We start from the raw sequence: 16,068 nt of genomic DNA on the forward strand, positions 1-16,068 counted from the left end.
GGAGTTCTAGTGTCAGAGAGTGGGCTGGGCACATCGGGGCCTCAGACACCCCAGGGAGGCTCTAGGAGCAGGAAGGCTCAGGTTGGAGGGAGGGAGGGGCTCTGTACCCCCTCGGAAAAGGTGACATTTCCAGCCCTGCCCCCACAGCCGTGGCCAGGACCACTAGGGGTGCTCCGCTTGGTCCTAAGCTGTCAGCAAGGAGCCCACATGCCTGCACCAGGCGCCTGCAGGGCCGGATCCTCCGCACCAAACCTGCCTGACGAGCCCTGCCCTCCCTTCAGACTCAGCAAGAGGCCTCCACCCCCAGGGACTTCCTACAGAGCTTCAGCCTCACATGGAGGGAACACTGCAGCCCACCCGATGCGGCACACGGGGTCAAAGCCTCCTCGGGCAGATCGCAGCACCCCTGTCCTGGTGAGAGAGCGGGATGCCAGCCCTGAATCCCATCTCTGGCTCTGCGCACCAGACAGCCCAGAGAACCCAGAGCACGAACCCAGGAGCCGGTCCGCCCTCCCCGGCTGTGGGCCTGGCACGCCTGCCACTCTGACACTCATCCTCCTGGCATAAAGCATCACGGTTACTAACCAGGAGGACCTGTGCCCGTACCCCTCCTGTTTCAGGTCATCGCCCTGCTCCCTGTGGTGCAGGACTGAGCACCTGCTTCTTGTCATGACCTGCAGGAGCCCACAGATCTGTGCCGGGGCACGCCCAGGCTGTCGCACACCTGAGCCAGGGCACGCCTGAGCTGGCGCACACCTGAGCCAGGGCACACCTGAGCCGGCAAACAGTGCCTCCTCTGGTGTGCCTGAGTTTTCGGTGTAGCCGGCTCGGTGTTCACTGATCAGTGTCGGCCCCTCCCAGGTCCCCCTGCATCTCAGCAGCTGTTTGGAGGGAATCACAGGCTCAGGTCTGACTACTTGACACCCTACTGATGCCCCAGCTGAGGTGAAAACTGTCTTCCAAGATTTCTATCTACCCAGACCTCTGAATGTGAACTTACTTCGAAATGGGGTCCCTGCGGGTGTGACCAAGATGAGGTCTTCCTGGATCAGGGTGTATGTGTAACAGGAGGGAAATCTGGACAGACGCTCGGAGGGGAAGGCCAAGTGACGGCGGAGGCGGACCTGGGAGGTGTCTGCAGGCCAAGCAGCACCGAGGACTGCTGGCAACACCAGCAGCTGGCGGAGACAAGGAAGGGTCCTCCCCTGGAGCTTTCGGAGGGAGCGTGGCCCTGCCAACACCTTGACTTTGGACTTCTGGCCCCCACACCTTGACTTTGGACTTCTGGCCCCCAGAACCGTGAGAGAAGCAGTGTCTGTTGTCTAAGCTCCAGGGTCGTGGTCATTGGTTACGGCAGCTGCAGGACACTGACTCATCCTTGAGGATATGGGGTCAGACCAGCCCCTGGGTGTCCAGAGACGTGCTGTGGGCTCGGGCATTTGGGGGAAGCTGAGGCCAAAGGGCAGGATCTGGGTTAACAGGAAGGGGGAAGGCAGACGCTGCAGGGAGGGGGGTCCACCAGGAGGAGGACAGGCACCTGGCAGTGGCCACACCCAGTGCCCAGTGTTTTCTGGGGCCTGGGGGTCACAGCCACACTTACAGCTGGGCCCAGTGTGCAAGGCCCCAAATGCCAGGGCCAAGGGGCTCCCTCGGGGGTGCTGACCCCAGGAGATGCCCTGACGTGGCCCCAGCACAGCGCCACACACCCTGACCAGGGCCAAAGACAGACGTGCTGCTGACCCATCAGAGGCTGGTCTTTATTCCCTGGAACGGAAACAGCCTGCAGCCCAGAAGTGACCACAGCGGGAAAAACAGAAATAAAATAAAAGCCCCTAAGTATTTGGCTCCATAAATTTTCATCATAAGAAACTACTTTGAACCCAAGCCGGGTGCCAGGTGTCCACTGTGGGCTACAGCCCCACACCTCACCCAACACACCAGCCAAATGCAATGATGCAGGTGCATCGGAAAACAGTACGGAACAGCCCACAAAGGCATCTTAGACACGGAGTTTGCTTCCTATGGACATCTTTTTTTAAAAAAAATATAATAACTTAGTTGGCATGTTACAGCATTTCCAGTCCCTTGGTCAGGGAGTCCTCGGTCGTGTCCCTCCACAGCTCAGGTGCAGGGCACCCACCAGAGCCAGCATCCACCGTGGCAGCGGCAGCCATGCAATGGTCACTCCGTGCCCATCTCGCAGGGGTTCAGCCCCCTCTCCTCAGCATCCCTGTACATCCTTTGGAAGTCCTTGAAGCGCGGGGCGCAGCCGAGCCAGGCCTCCCCGAAGTGCATGTGGCCAGTGAAGAGGAACTCACCCCGCCCGGGCCGGACGCCGCACTCCAGCAGCGTGGACACGCGCCCTTGCCAGCCGCCACCTTCAGGGGCTGGCCGGAATACCCTGCTCTTCTGCCGGTAGAGCCGGCTCACATGCAGGTGGATGGCTGACTCCTGCCGCTCTGGTTCGTGGGTGACGTCCTGGATGGAGCCTCGGACGACTGCAGAGGGAAGGAGACCAGGGTCAGCGAGTCTGCTCACCAAGCAATCAGCAGGACAGGAGCTGACCTTGAACTCCACCTTCCAAAATCTCTTGTTGAAAAGCATGGTTCACACACATGGGGCTGTCTAGGGGTCATCCCCACCACTCAAACTGTCGGGGAGTAGGAGATGTTTTTCTGCCAAAGGCCAGCCATGGAAGTGGGGAAAACAAAGCATAAACCAACTTTTCAAGTCAGCACAAGAAAAGCTACCGCAGTTAACACCCCAGACCTGCCGCGGTTCAGTATCAAGATCAGACAGACACAGTGAAGCTTCGAGGGAGAGAGGTGGGGTGGGAAGAAGAAAGGCAGAGCCGACCCCACCTGGGGACCGCGCACGGCCCGGACCCTCCACATGGGCCAGAGAGAGGAAGGAACCTGTACTTCCACCACATGACTGCCCTGGGGGCGGGGGGGCCCAGAGCCAGGACCCTGGGGCCAGCTCCGTGGGCACTGCACAGCAAAGCACCCGAGAGCCAACGTCACGAGCAGGCGGCTAAGCCCCGACCTCAGCCCCGGCCCTGCCAGGGCCTCAAACTCCCTCCAGCGCCTGAGGGGGGACCCAGATGATGAGGATGGGGGCTCTGAAGAGAGGCAAGAGCCGGCACTGGGAGTGATGACCTCATGCACAAAGTGGGAAAATGCTCAGTATCACCCCAAATAGGAATTCCCACCCCCAGCAGGAACTCCCAGCCCTCTCCCTGCCACACACACAGGTCCACTCCCTGGGGCTGGAAGTCTAATAGCAGAAAGGAAGGCAACTGCGATGAGACGGCCAAGCCCAGGGCCTTCAGCAGAGCCTCCTCCCCCCAAGGGTTTAGTGACGGCACCTCAGGTCCCGGGGCCTAAGAGGTCTCCCTCCCGGGCGGGAATCCCAAGTACACTCACCAAAGTCACTGGTGCAGACTGCCAGGAGCACCTCTGTGTGGCTGCAGGGGCGGCACGGGGCTGCAGGGAGAGAACAGGGTCAGGAGGGGCCTGAGGACGGGCGGGGGCACAGACCCTCCTGCCCGCGGCGTGGACGCCACACAGCATCCTGCAAGTCCTCTGATGCTGGGGGCGGCCGTCCAGGCCAAGTGGCCCTGCAGCCAAGGTGCTGAGAGCAGGAAGGAGGTGACCTCAGCCATACAGGCCGGGAGACTCCTCCTGGGGCCCGGAGCTCACCTGGGCCGCCTGCGACGGCGTGAAAGCTGAGGGAAAGTGGGCTCCGTGCTCAACCCCACGCAGCTCGTTACCGCAGCTGTGCCACGTGAGCAACCACTGGACTCACGTGTAAATCGCTCTTTGGTGTCAAAACCAACCCAAGCTGGTCCAAAGCCACGTCCCTGACACCAACCCAGCCAGGAGCCCTCACACAGCTTACACAGCCGAGGCCAAGATGACGTGGCCTCCCACTCACAACACCTGCTCCCCACTGTCCCATCTGCTGCCACGATTCCATGGGGATCAGGACTGCCTGCAAGGACCAGCGAGGCCGTAACTCTGCTGAAGGTGTCAGAGGGATGGTCCACTTGCTTCAGCCATGGGGCCTTCATCCAAAGCAGAGGAGCAGTAAGTTCAAGTCGGGCCTGCTGGGCCTTGGGACCAGGTAACCACCTCCAGACACCTCCACAAGCCACTCTCACAGAAAGCCCAGTTCCTTGACTCCCCCCAGGACTCCCAGACCAGGGCGAGGGCTGACGCCCCCAGCCAAATCAGTCCTCCCGCAGGGGCCCTCTGCCCGCCCAGCCCTCACCCCGCCCTGACCAACTGCCTCAGGCGGGCGCGAGGCCTCCAGAAAGGCCGGGGGAGACCGGAACCGAGAGGATCTGGAGACCCAGGCCCACGGCGCTCCCACATTCAGCAGTGGGTTTGGGGGGACGCGAGTTTATTATCTGGTAGCGCACGTTTTCTCACCTATTTCAGGTTTCTGGGTTTGGGCCCAAGTCCCCTAAAACAGAAACGTTGGGTTTGAACTCTCACCAGGACCAGGTCCCCTCGGCCCATTCACGTTCTAAAGGCCCCACAGAGGCCCCAGCCTTGGTGCTCAGTGGGCCTGGCCGGTGCCCTCGGTGCCCCTGAGCTGGGCCGAGCTGTCACCTGCCCGGGGCTGCCCAGGCCCCACTGGGAGGCGCCCCCGAGAGAAGCAGGAGGGGGCCTCTGGACCCAGCGCGTGTGCAGCACCTGGGACCCCACGGGGGTGGACGCGCGCGACCAGAGTGCTGGCCCCCGTCCTGCCCCCAGGCAGGGGTGGATGTACGCACCCCAGTCCAGCCCAGCGAGCGCATGACTCATGGGTGCCCCGGCTTCTGCTCAGTTATCAGGAAAAGGGCGAAGCCGTGGAACCAGAACAGCCTGTCAGATGCGTCTGAAGTCCGTGGGGAGGACTGGGCGCCTCCGCCGCCCCAAGTCTGGAGCCCCTGCCCACTCAGGGCTTTCTGGCACCAGTGTGGGCCCCCAGCCTCTAGGCTTCTCTTAAAAAGAAAGTGGGCAACTGGGGGTCCCCCCACCACTACCCCGCTGGGGGCCTGCCACCCTCACTGGGCCTAACAGAGGCCACCACCCATCGGGAGTGAGGAAAAGGGGGCAACACAGCCCCACAGGCACCCCATCCCGCCTCGAAGGGCCCCAGCAGTGGTGAGACTCCCCATCTTGGAGGCACCCCCAGAGCCTATGGGGTCAGGGGCCCCCACTTGGGGCCTTTGGGGGCCAGGCCGTGTGAGCTCCAAGGGCGAGTGGACGGGCGGCGAGGTCCACACAAGCTCTCTGTAGGCTGAGATAGGCCCAGGCCACACAGCATGGTGGGACCCTGGGCCCGGGAGTCTTGCCCTCTTCGTGGTCATGGGCCCCAGCCCTCGGCTGACAAGAAAGGTGGCGTGAGCTTGTCCCAGGGGCCCTGCCCTGACCCGCACAGCACCCCCAGCCCCACACAGAGGAATGGGGACCCCAGTGGCCCCGGTGGAGGGCAGTCGGCGTCCTGCAGGCCCGCCCTCCAGAGGCCTCAGTGAGTCGGCACCGTGACAGCCGGGCTAACAAGGCCCCCCACTCCCAGCCCTCTTTTGACTCCGAGCTTCACACAGGGCAGGCACCCTTGTGCAGAAGCTGGGCTGTGGGCGCCAAGAGGAGCGGTCTGGAAACAATTACTCAGCGGAGTCAGGCTCGTAAAGGCTGCGTGGAATGCGCTGGTTTCGGACACATGGAAGCTCGTTTCCTTGTGGGGAAGATGGGGAGGGGGCGGCCAAGGGGCTGGTTGGAATTCTGGCCTGTGGTTCTCGGAAGGGGGGTTGGGGTGTGGACAGCAGAAAGATTACTCTGGAATGTACATAAAGGGAGCCGAATGAAGCGGGAGAAACAGCATCAGGGAGACCAGCAGGGCTGCAGTAGGGACCCAGGTGGGAGCCGCAGGTACAGACAGGGGCAGCAACCCTCTGTCAGGCTGCCTGCTACCCAGAGACGTTTGCAGATGGCGGGATGCTGGCCCAAAGGCGGGGCTGCCCGGGTAAGGACGACGGGGGATGTGCAGAACTTCCAGAAGGAAAACCGGGGTTGGGGACACGTGCTGGGGTCATCGGGCAGGCCGGGACAGGTGGTGGATGTAGCAAGTTAACAGGGAGGAACGAGGCTGGTATCCGTCGAGCAGAGAGCCTCCTCTGATTGTCACGACAACCCCACACTCAGCCCAACTCCAGGCCGCGGGCTGACGTCGCCCCAGATGACAGTGGGGGATGCCACCTGTGAGACCCTGTCTCAAGCGTGGGGAGCACAGGAAACTCTCCGTCCCACCGGCTGTCCCTCCACACCTGCTCCCCCCCTTCCTGGTGAGACACACCCTCCACCCCAAGAGTCCAGAGAAGGGTAAGATGAAAAATAATGACACAGTAATATTATACCAGGGCCAGAGAACCACCATGCAGGAGACTCAGTGATCCCTAGGGAAAAAATCAAGTTCTCTCCTTTACTGTTTCCAGGAAATAGTGCGGTTTCTTTTCACTTCTGAACGTTGCTGCTTGTCCCCCATGGCCCATCAAGGCCATCCCTAAACGCTAAGGTGCCGAGGTGGACCCCAGCGGGGGTGTGAACCTGCCAGGCCACCTGCAGGGGTCATTTGAACAGAACAGTTTCAAAGGGGATGGGGGGATGAAGCCCATCAGAAGCTGCGGGACGCAGGCCACCCCCAGCCAGCGCCCACGAGCAGCGGTGGGAGTCACTTCTGTGCTCACAGCCAGCCCCTCCCCTCTGGCTGCGTGTCTAAACTGTCTACACTCTGGCCACTGTCTCCCCATCATCTGCACACAGGGGGCCTGCCTGGGGTGGGTGGGCGCCACACAGAGCCCAAACCCCAAAGCCCAGAGTGGGGATGTGGCCAAGCCTGTATGCTCCTCCTTCTCGGCCCCTAAGTAGTGAAAGCACAGGCTGGAATCCGGGGCCCACCGGAGCTGCCCCAGGGGAGCCATGGAGATGGGGTCTGTATCTGTCCCCAAGGACCAGACAGAGCAACACCCTCACCCTCACTTGCTGGCTACTCCATGCATCCCCTAGCCCACTGGTGGTGCCTGTTTCCCCAGACTGGGACCCTGGGGAGGATGGCCCAGACAGCCCGGCGGGTCCACGGCAAGGCCTCAGCACACGTTCCAGGAGTGGCTGGGAGCTTCCTCCAGGAGCAGGCCGCATCTAGTTGCTCGCCTGCTTTTTGTGTCCTGCCAGACTTCTCCAGCACCAGACGAAGGGGTCCCCTGTTACTCTGGTGCCCAGCAGGGCCCTTGGAGGAGGTGGAGGGCTGGGGGAGTAGGTCGTCCCCCTCCTGCCACGTGGCAGCCAAGCCCTGAGTCCCCTGGGGCTGAAGGCCCCTCGCCACCTGCTTGCCCCTCCAGCTGCGCCTGCCTCTTCTTGGCTGTCGGCGCATCTTGGTTCATACGAGGAAGCCGATTATGCAACATGAGTGGACATGAGGCCAACATGTTAGCCATAAACACCCGGCGGAACCACCCGGAGCTGTGGCAGGCGGGCGAGGCTCACACATCTCTCACCAGGATCCCGGCCCATGGAGCCTCTTTTCTCCCAAGTCAGCACAGACTGGAACTCGTGACTCATCGTCCACCTGCCCAGCAGGTCGGACAACTGGCTGCCTGGCCCAAGGGCACGCGCTCATCCACGCACACACACCTGGGCTCCAGCTTCACTGGGATCTCCCCTGCAGCCAGGGCCAGTCAGGAGAGGGCTGCCGGCCTGCCATCTGAGAGCCTGCCTGGCCTGGTCATTGCTGCCAGATGGCCAGCACCAGCATTCCCCATTACATACCCATTCCTTTGGCGTTAAAAGCTTAGGGGCCCATCCCTGGAGAGGAGGGGCACACCAGCCTCCCCAGATCCCTGCTGCCCCTCCCCTCCCTCAGGGTGGGTCGGTGCTGGGCCCCCAGGCCCCTGGAGCGCTGAGTCCCCACCCCAAGTTCTGATGGTCACTGTGTCTGTGCTGCCCTCAGCATCTCAGCCACTGGGCAGATGGACACTCATGCCCCACCATCCCCAGGGTCCCCAGGATCCCTGCAGGCCCCGGATTTAAGGAGACACCCCAGGGCCAGGCAGGTGTATGTCAGCACCCCTGCCAGCGCAGTCCAGCCATAGCCACATGTCCGGTGTGGGGCCCTGGCCGGTGACCAGACAACACGCCCCCATCACAAGGGACCTTCTCCCTGCACCCCTACAGTCCTGTCCCAAACCCACTCACTGCCCAGGACTGGAAATGTGGACTTGGGGGTCTGAGGGGGAACAGACTTTGCCCCCAGGTGAGGGGAGAGACACAAAGTCTTGGGTCCCAGGGGCTGATCCACAGGCTCTGAGTCACCCCAGGCTGTGATCCCACCATGAGTTTTCCACCAGAAACTCCAGTCTGTGCAGGCGGGAGCACTCAGGTGGCAGCCCTGAAAGGACTGTCAAGCCGGGGCCTCTAAGAACCTGCTGGGGACACACAGCAAAGTGGAAAGAGGCTCTGGCCGGGAAGAATATGTGACCAGCAGCTGAGCGGCCTCGAGTCACCAGCACTGTCGTCAGCGTCCGCCCCGATCAGCCGGCCACTGCCGTGGTCGGGACACTGAATTTGGAGACCGGGCTCTTCCAGGTTTTGTTTTTATTTTGAGTTTATCTCCAGGGCCCCAAGGGAGCCCCGTGATCACTGGTGATCAAGATAAAGGCTGTCGTGGTGGAAGACTTATTCGGGTCCTGGGCTTACAGCAGCTCTCAGTGTTCCCGGTGGGTCCCACCTGGGCACTCCTACCCCGGAGCTCTGTAACAGACCAGTAGTCTGACAGAGGCTTAAGGTTTTGAAAACTGATCTGAGGAAGGACACAGAACAACAAAATGTGGATTCACCCTCAGAAGAAAAGTCCTCATTTCAAATCCTAGTGGGTCTGGTTTTTCCCAATGGGAGACTTTATTCACTGAAATGTGGAGACTACACTCTTCTTAGGACCAGCCCACCACAAACCAGCTGTTTCCACCTCAGCACTGCTGACTCTTGGGGTGGGTCATTCTCCGTGCCGGGGTGACCATGCACTGCAGGGTGTGAGCAGTGTGAGCGGCGTCCCTGCCTCACCCCCACCACTTGGTGCCATAGCACCTTGCACTGACCATCAGCCTGGCCCGTCCCTGAAGGAACAGCCCCCCAGAACCTCCCCCAGGAAGAGCCGAGCTCACACCTTCCCCTTGGGAGGCATCTTGCTACCAACTTACTCTGGAATTGAAGCAATGCCCTGCCAGCCCCGCCCCACATGTTCAGACCCCGTGAGATCGTCTGTGCCTCAGAGGAGGGTGGAACCTGGCCGGCTGTCCCTAACTAACGGATGGGGACCCTGAATCTGCCCTGTGTGAGAGCTCCAGGGGTCACAAGCTGCTCTCTGCCCACAGAGCTTTCCACAGACTAACACAGACCCCCACACAGGGCCCTCGTCCACCCAGACCCTCCCTCCAGGACCTCGCCTGAGGTTCCCACCACTGGCCCAGCACTGGTGTCCTCACTCCACATGGGGCAGTGACTCCTGACACACACGTGTGGAATGCCTCAGGAACCAGGACCGGCCGCGACTCAGGACGTCACGACTCTGCACAGCTCTGGGACGAGAGTCAGCCTCGGCCCCCACCCCAAACTCAGCATATCTGGGGCTGCAGCGATGCCGAAAGCACTTGGCCAGCTCGTGCGTCAGGAGGAATTCTGGGGCATTTGGAGGGAACAGCACCCAACTCAAATTACAGTGGAAATCAGTGCAGGGAGGGCCTGCCAGGGCTCTGCTCTGACCCGTGGCCTTTCTCCCAAGTCCACAACGCCCACAGCACTGACGGGACCCCACACATCTCACACCTGCCCCCTAGGAGGGACCATCTGCTGGCACCTGAGCCCCTCGGGACAGACCCACCGGCCTGTGTTCATGGACGCTGTGCGGACGAGGCACGGGAGGAAATCAGAGAGGTCTGGTGAGTGAGAAGGGACCACTGCTGCCGGACCGGAGAGGCCAGGGAGCCCCCAGCCACCACCCCCTCAGGCACCACACTCACCCGACAGGCCGTGCAGATCTGACCCCGCGCGCCGGCTGGTCAGCTCGTACTGGAAGCCCGTTGTCCTCCGGCTGATGTCCTGCTGGGGCGTCGCCTCCACGAACAGGCCACCCTGCTCAAAGCTGAAGCACGGCTCCTGGCCGGGCCCGTGGTCCCCGTCCCGCACCAGCAGTCTCAGTTCTCCAGTTTTCTCCAAATAAATATTGGCCCCCGAGGAGCCCCTGAGGGGCTTGATGCAAAGGGTCAGGTGTCGGGATGGCGAGAAGGTGTTGGGCCGCAGGTTCACGATGAGCGCCCCGGTCGGGTACATCCACTCGACGGTGCCTGCGGAGCAGCGCAGGTACACCTGCTCCACCTCCTTCCTGTGGGCCTCGTGCGTCAGCCCGCTGCAGGGGTGGGGAGACGTGTCAGTGTGCAGCGGGGCCAAGCAGCCCTCCCCGCCGGCAGGCTGGACACCCCCAGCCCACTGCTCGGCCCAGGCCCACGGCCTCCCCCGCCCCTCCCTTCCAGCTCTGGTCAGCGCAGGAGCTTCTGGCTCCCAGACCCCTGGACACCTCAATGTTCAGTGGAGGTGACAGGTGCAGTGGAGGTGAGGACCAAGGAATGGGAGATCTTCCAAATAATAAATGGGGAAACACCAGCAGGACTTTGGCACCAACCCAAGTTCCAGGTTACCAGGTGAGGCTGGGAAATCAGGGCCGATTCCCACTGAGTGTGAAAACTCAGCCCCAGGTTTCGTTACAGGAGATACACGAGCACGCAGTGCTCACGTAATAAACAACGCCCTCCAAAGAGCAGCTTTTAAACCGACTGGGCACATCAGTGACATGGCGGGGGGTGGAGGTTGTTGGTGAGTTTTGTCTTGGGGTCACTGTTAGGCATAGGGCTCCTATTTTCCTGACGGTGATGATTTGACCACTTTCTCATGCATTTACAAACCTGAGGACCCTGCATTGCCAACTGCATTTCTAAAGACAAACTCAAATATCTAAGTAAAATACAAAAGTAAGGTAAACGTCCTCCACGGGGAAACATGGGACAGAAGGTATGGAAAAGCCAAAGAGAGGGGACACAAAAGGCACACGGACACCTACTCTTCTCAACAGGGACTGTGAGGGATCCCAGCAGGCTTCACGCCTAATACATGCCAAACAGGAAAAAATGAAGTGTGCTGCACTCTCGGGGAGACAGGTCTTAAGTAAAGTCATAACGTTATGTTTTCGAGAAATAGAAACCATCAAAAGCGTTAAAGTTTCCCTGCTCAAAATTGTAATGTAAATGTCAGCTTGTGGTAACGGTACGTCACAGCCACCAAGCTGCCCTGGAACTCAACCAGTGACTTCAACTTAGTGTTTTATTACATGAAATTTGGTTCTGATCAGATCTCAGACAGGTTCACCCACATTCTTAGGATTTTTATGTGGAATAAACAATGCTATATTCAGAGCCCTGGCCTGAGCGAGTTACCAGAAACCCCTTCTGCAGAGGAGAAAACACATAACATATGGTTTGCATTTACTGTTGGTGACTCATGCTCCGGGCCCCGAAAAGCCTCACTTTTCATACAGCGGCCGGCTGCAGGCTGGGGCTGCCCAGTCATCCTGCAGACCACATCAGAAGGAGGTGTCAGGGAGGTGAACTCCCTCCTCACCCCGCTCCCCACCCCCAAGGCCCTGGGTCATAAGCAGCCCGGCCTCAGACGCCTACCAGGGCCGCACACGCAGAGCAGACTTACAAATTATCGTCAAATAAAACTCACGCAAGCTCATCTGATGCATAGGAGGGGATGGGCATAATTATAGTGCTGGGTGAAAAAATTAGACTAAATGGTGTGTGGTTGCCCCAGATGACTATAATTAGCTCTGCTCCTGTGCAGCCAAACAGACTTTATCATAGTGTCCCTCCTCTCCTGTCTCCAGCCTCAGGGGGCAGCTGGACACTTGTCTTGTGCCCGGGCACCCATTCTCAACTCTCTCCCACAAAAACTGTCCAGTCCAAGGCTTTGCTTCCCTCTCGGTAGTGAGGAGGGGCCCTTGGAATGGAGGGAGGGGAGAATCTGCACCTCAGCCCGTGGGCACCTCTCACTAAGCTTCCTGAACCCCAACAGTGGAGGGGAAATGGGGAGGCCCACCCTTCACCACATCTTGGCAGGGGCAGAGGGAACCCTCATGGGGACAGATGGCCAAACCACGCGGTCCAAGGGAAGGTGATTCGCAGCCTGGGGACTGCAGTACACCAGCCTGCACGTGTGCCCACACTCATCTTGTGGGGATACCTGGCTCCGTTTATTTGTAAGTTGCTCCCCTAAAAGAGGACTAGGAATCAAATGCAGATTGACACAAGAAATAAAGCACCCCTCACTTAACCCTCTACTGGATCCGCCTCGTACCCAGAGCCCGTATGGGCCCTGTTCTGCTGTTCTCTCGTTCTTCTAAAACAGCAGGACCAACAAGACTTCCGCTAGGCACCCAGCGCTGGAGCGTCCACCCTCACACCACAGCCTGCCAGGTGCAAAACCTGCATTTAAACAAACATCTGCTCCGTTCAGTGGGACCCCAGCCCCTCAGCCTGGGACCTGCTGAAGTTGAGGTCTGTCCAGTTCTAACCAGAAAATCAAGCCACCACTGAGAGCCTGAAAAAAACTCCTGTTTATGTAAAAGTGCTGGAGGTGCAAAAACACAAATCGGTGATGGTCACGGACGATGGCACCTACAGCTCTCACAGGACACACGAGTGATACACTAATGAGCAAAAACAGAGTCACTGCTCTCTGGTGTTGTCGTGAAGCTAAAAGAAGCAGGGGAAAATGAGTTTCTAGTTAACCTTAGGGAGCTGAGAAGACTGATTTAATCTCGGATGATCTGAACTGAACTAGTGCATTTTCTTAAAAGAGTCGAAAGGGTTTCTGGTAACTCGCTCAGGCCAGGGCTCTGAATATAGCATTGTTTATTCCACATAAAAAGTGTCACTCCCCAGGCAGACAATCCAGGTGGAGGTACTGGGTGAACACTGTGCCCCTGGAGCACCTTTATGGAGAAGATGGCAAATCCCAAGTCATTACGGGGACTTTCTGCAGGGGTCAGTGTGGTGGCAGCAGAGCCCACACCCCTCACACCCACAGCCTAGCCGAAACCTGAGTCACCAGAAGGAAACGCCGGCCTCTTGTTGACCAAAGTCAGGAAGAGCTTCATATCCAGGGAGAAACCAAAGGGCTCTGCTGACTGGAGTTACCTTTTCACATTCCCACTGAGCAGGACAAGCAGCCCAGGTAGGACACACTGGCAATGCCCAGCCCGCAGCAGTGGGAAGGTTCATGGTCCACCTTTACAACCACGGCCTAATAAAGATAGGGAAGGCCCTGCCCCTGCACAAGGGAGACAGATTTCAAAACCTTGTGCTTAATTGCTTGGAAATACCCAGAAACACATTCAGCCTGTCAACTGTGAGTGGCCAGTGTCACAAAGAGCAACCCCCTTCCTATCAGGAGAGCAGAGTCCACCCCGCACGTTGGAGCTCGCACCACACTGCGCTGTCTTCAGAACGGCTCATAAAAAGTCACAAATGCTACAGAGTCAGCAGGCAAGCCGGCACTCCAGGGTTTCGACAGCACAAATCCGTCAGCTGATCTGTGACACAGCTTGATAAGTGGGGGCACTGATTACGGTACAAGGGGGGCTTACGCTCCAGGAATGTGGCCTGGCCCTGTCTCTGCTCCAGCTCCTGCCCACAGCTCCTAATGCCACTGCAGCCACCCTCAGCTAGGTTCTGCCTCTGGGTTGAGCAGAGGACACTGGAGGGTGTCCAAGACTGGGGGTCCGTTAGCAATGATGGAGGCAAAGGGTCTGCAGCTAAGCCTCCCTGCGACCCCAGGTAGATGAGAGGATGCACAGGAACGGGAAGGTGAAGGAGGTCCTCCGCCTATTGCAAGCACCTGCTTGGTCCAGGAGCAGGTTGGCCTGTGACCAGCCCTCACTCAAAGCCCCTCTGGGCTCCAGGGGGATATCCTCTTTCAGGCACACAGTCCTCCAAGAACCTGAAAAGGATGTCAGCGCCTCCTCTGGAAACTCAGGCTCACAGGGTGGGACTGGGCTTCTGTTTTTGATCTGCTGAGGCAGGACACCCCAAGGCCTCAGTTTGGGGATGCACTCATTCATCCAGCAGAGGCTGCAAAGCAGGGAGTTTAATTACCAGCGAGGGGGAAAGGGCAGCCCCAGAAGAGAGTGTGAGAGTCAGAGGCTCCCAGCCAGCTCTGTGCTGGCGCCAGCGTTCTCCAGGCCAACCCTCCCCCGGAGCTCCCATCCGTGCTCAGGGGCCCAGCCTCAGCGCCGTCACCCCTGCCTGGGTGTGAGCTGGGGAACTTCTGCAGAAGGCAGGGCAGGCAACACCGTCCCATCCTCAGGGGCCCAGGACCCTCACTCCAGGAGGGGTGAGAACCGGAGAGATGGGAGCAGGGTAGGTAACTGAGTTTCTACAGAGAACCGGGTCTGTACATACCCAAGATGACCAGCGGCTGCGGACACTGAACCCAGTGCAGTGGCACAACCCCCACCTTCTCAGAAAACCGGCTTCACTCAGAATAACCGTGTCACACCCCCCAGCTGAGGTGTCTGCCAGCCGGAGTCTTCCCATAAGATCTCAGGGGCTTGGGTGGGGGCCCTGCTCCGTCGGACACCCCGACACCCAGACCCAAGGTCAGCCCCGGCCCACAGCATTTTCAGAGAAGACGCTAGTTTCTCCCTCCGCAAACTCCTGAATCCTCAACCTCCCAGGCACAAAGCTGGCTTCCCCTACGGCGAGGTGCCTGGCGCTGGGCCCTCGCCCTGGCGGACAGCGCTCCGCGTCCCGAGTAGCTGCGCCCTCAGCCCCCGCCCACGCTTGTGACTCGCCTGTCACACTGCAGTTTAAAAAAAAAGTCCTCGGCTGCCTGCCTTGGCGGAGGGCGTGAAGGGGGGTCGCCGAGCACAGCGCGCGCTGCCAAGGGCGGCCTGACCTTCACGGGGCGGGGCAGGGGGCTCGGACAGGCCCGGAACTCGCCCGGCGCACAGGTGTCCGCCCGCGGGTCTCCGCCCGCACGGACGCGGTCAGTGCACGGTCAACACCAGGGTCCCCGCTCCGTCCCGCGGACCCAGCCGTCCCTTCCCGCCCAGCCCAGAGTGCAGGCCTGGCTCCTCCCGCCCGGCCTGGGGCGCGCAACTCCTCGCGGTGGGGCAGAGGCCAGACAGGACCAGAGCGCCGACCCCCGCCCGCCTCCAGTGAGGGGGTCGCCGAATCGTGGCTGCGGCGTTCGGGGAACCAAGTCGGGATCCGCGCGATCCCGCGCGGGGCGAGCGGACTGCCGGTCCGGACTGACCCCGCCGCGCTACAGGCGCGCCTCCCCCTGGGCGTCCTCCGGGTCAGGGGACCGGGACTCCGCGGGCTCTTTTGTTCTAGAACCGGGGGCGGGGGAGGGCGGGGATGGCACTCAGCCTGGAGAGCGGGTCCCCGAGCCCCGGCGCCCTCGGCCCGCCCAAGAAGGGAGGGGACCCGAAGGCGGGGGTCGCGCTGCGCGGACTCACCTCCCCTTCCAGCTGCACAGGTCGCTCGAGTACTGCGCGCCCGCGCCACCAAGCAGCACGGCCAGCAACAGCAGCAGCGGCGGCGGGCCAGGGCCCAAGGCGGGGGGCCTCGGCCACAGCTGCCCCGCGCGCCCCTCGGCCGCCCGCGCCGCGCCCCGCATGCTCTGGCTCCTGCTCGGCCGCCGGCCCCGCGTCCGCGCCCACCGAGCAGAACCTCGACCCGGCGCGGCCGGGCGGCCGGGCTCCAAGTCCAGATGGTCACGTCGCGCGAACCTCGCGCCCCCGGGAAGGCCGCCCGCCCATCCCCGCCGCAGCCGGGGCCGCCCGAGCCGCTGAAGCCGATGCAGCCGCGCGCGGACCTCCACCCCCGACGCCGCCGCCAGAGCCTCTGAAGTCGGCGAGTCCGCGGTCCGGGTCGCTGCTCAGCTGGGGGGCGGCGCCCGTCCGGCCGCT

At 60.9% G+C, this 16,068-nt stretch overlaps 1 protein-coding gene across 1 annotated transcript; it reads right to left on the reverse strand.

Moving 5' to 3' along the window:
* Window positions 1-2,011: 2,011 nt before the first annotated feature.
* Window positions 2,012-15,998, reverse strand: METRNL (meteorin like, glial cell differentiation regulator). The gene is made up of 4 exons (XM_031469455.2): window positions 15,616-15,998; window positions 10,061-10,446; window positions 3,426-3,485; window positions 2,012-2,498 (listed from the first exon to the last, which is right to left on the reverse strand). Exons 1-4 carry the CDS (start codon window positions 15,774-15,776, stop codon window positions 2,182-2,184), a joined length of 924 nt encoding a protein of 307 aa, XP_031325315.2. The 5' UTR covers window positions 15,777-15,998; the 3' UTR covers window positions 2,012-2,181.
* Between the last annotated feature and the right edge of the window lie 70 nt (window positions 15,999-16,068).

This window comes from Camelus dromedarius, chromosome 16 (genome assembly GCF_036321535.1).
Source record: "Camelus dromedarius isolate mCamDro1 chromosome 16, mCamDro1.pat, whole genome shotgun sequence".
Lineage (NCBI taxonomy): Eukaryota > Metazoa > Chordata > Mammalia > Artiodactyla > Camelidae > Camelus > Camelus dromedarius.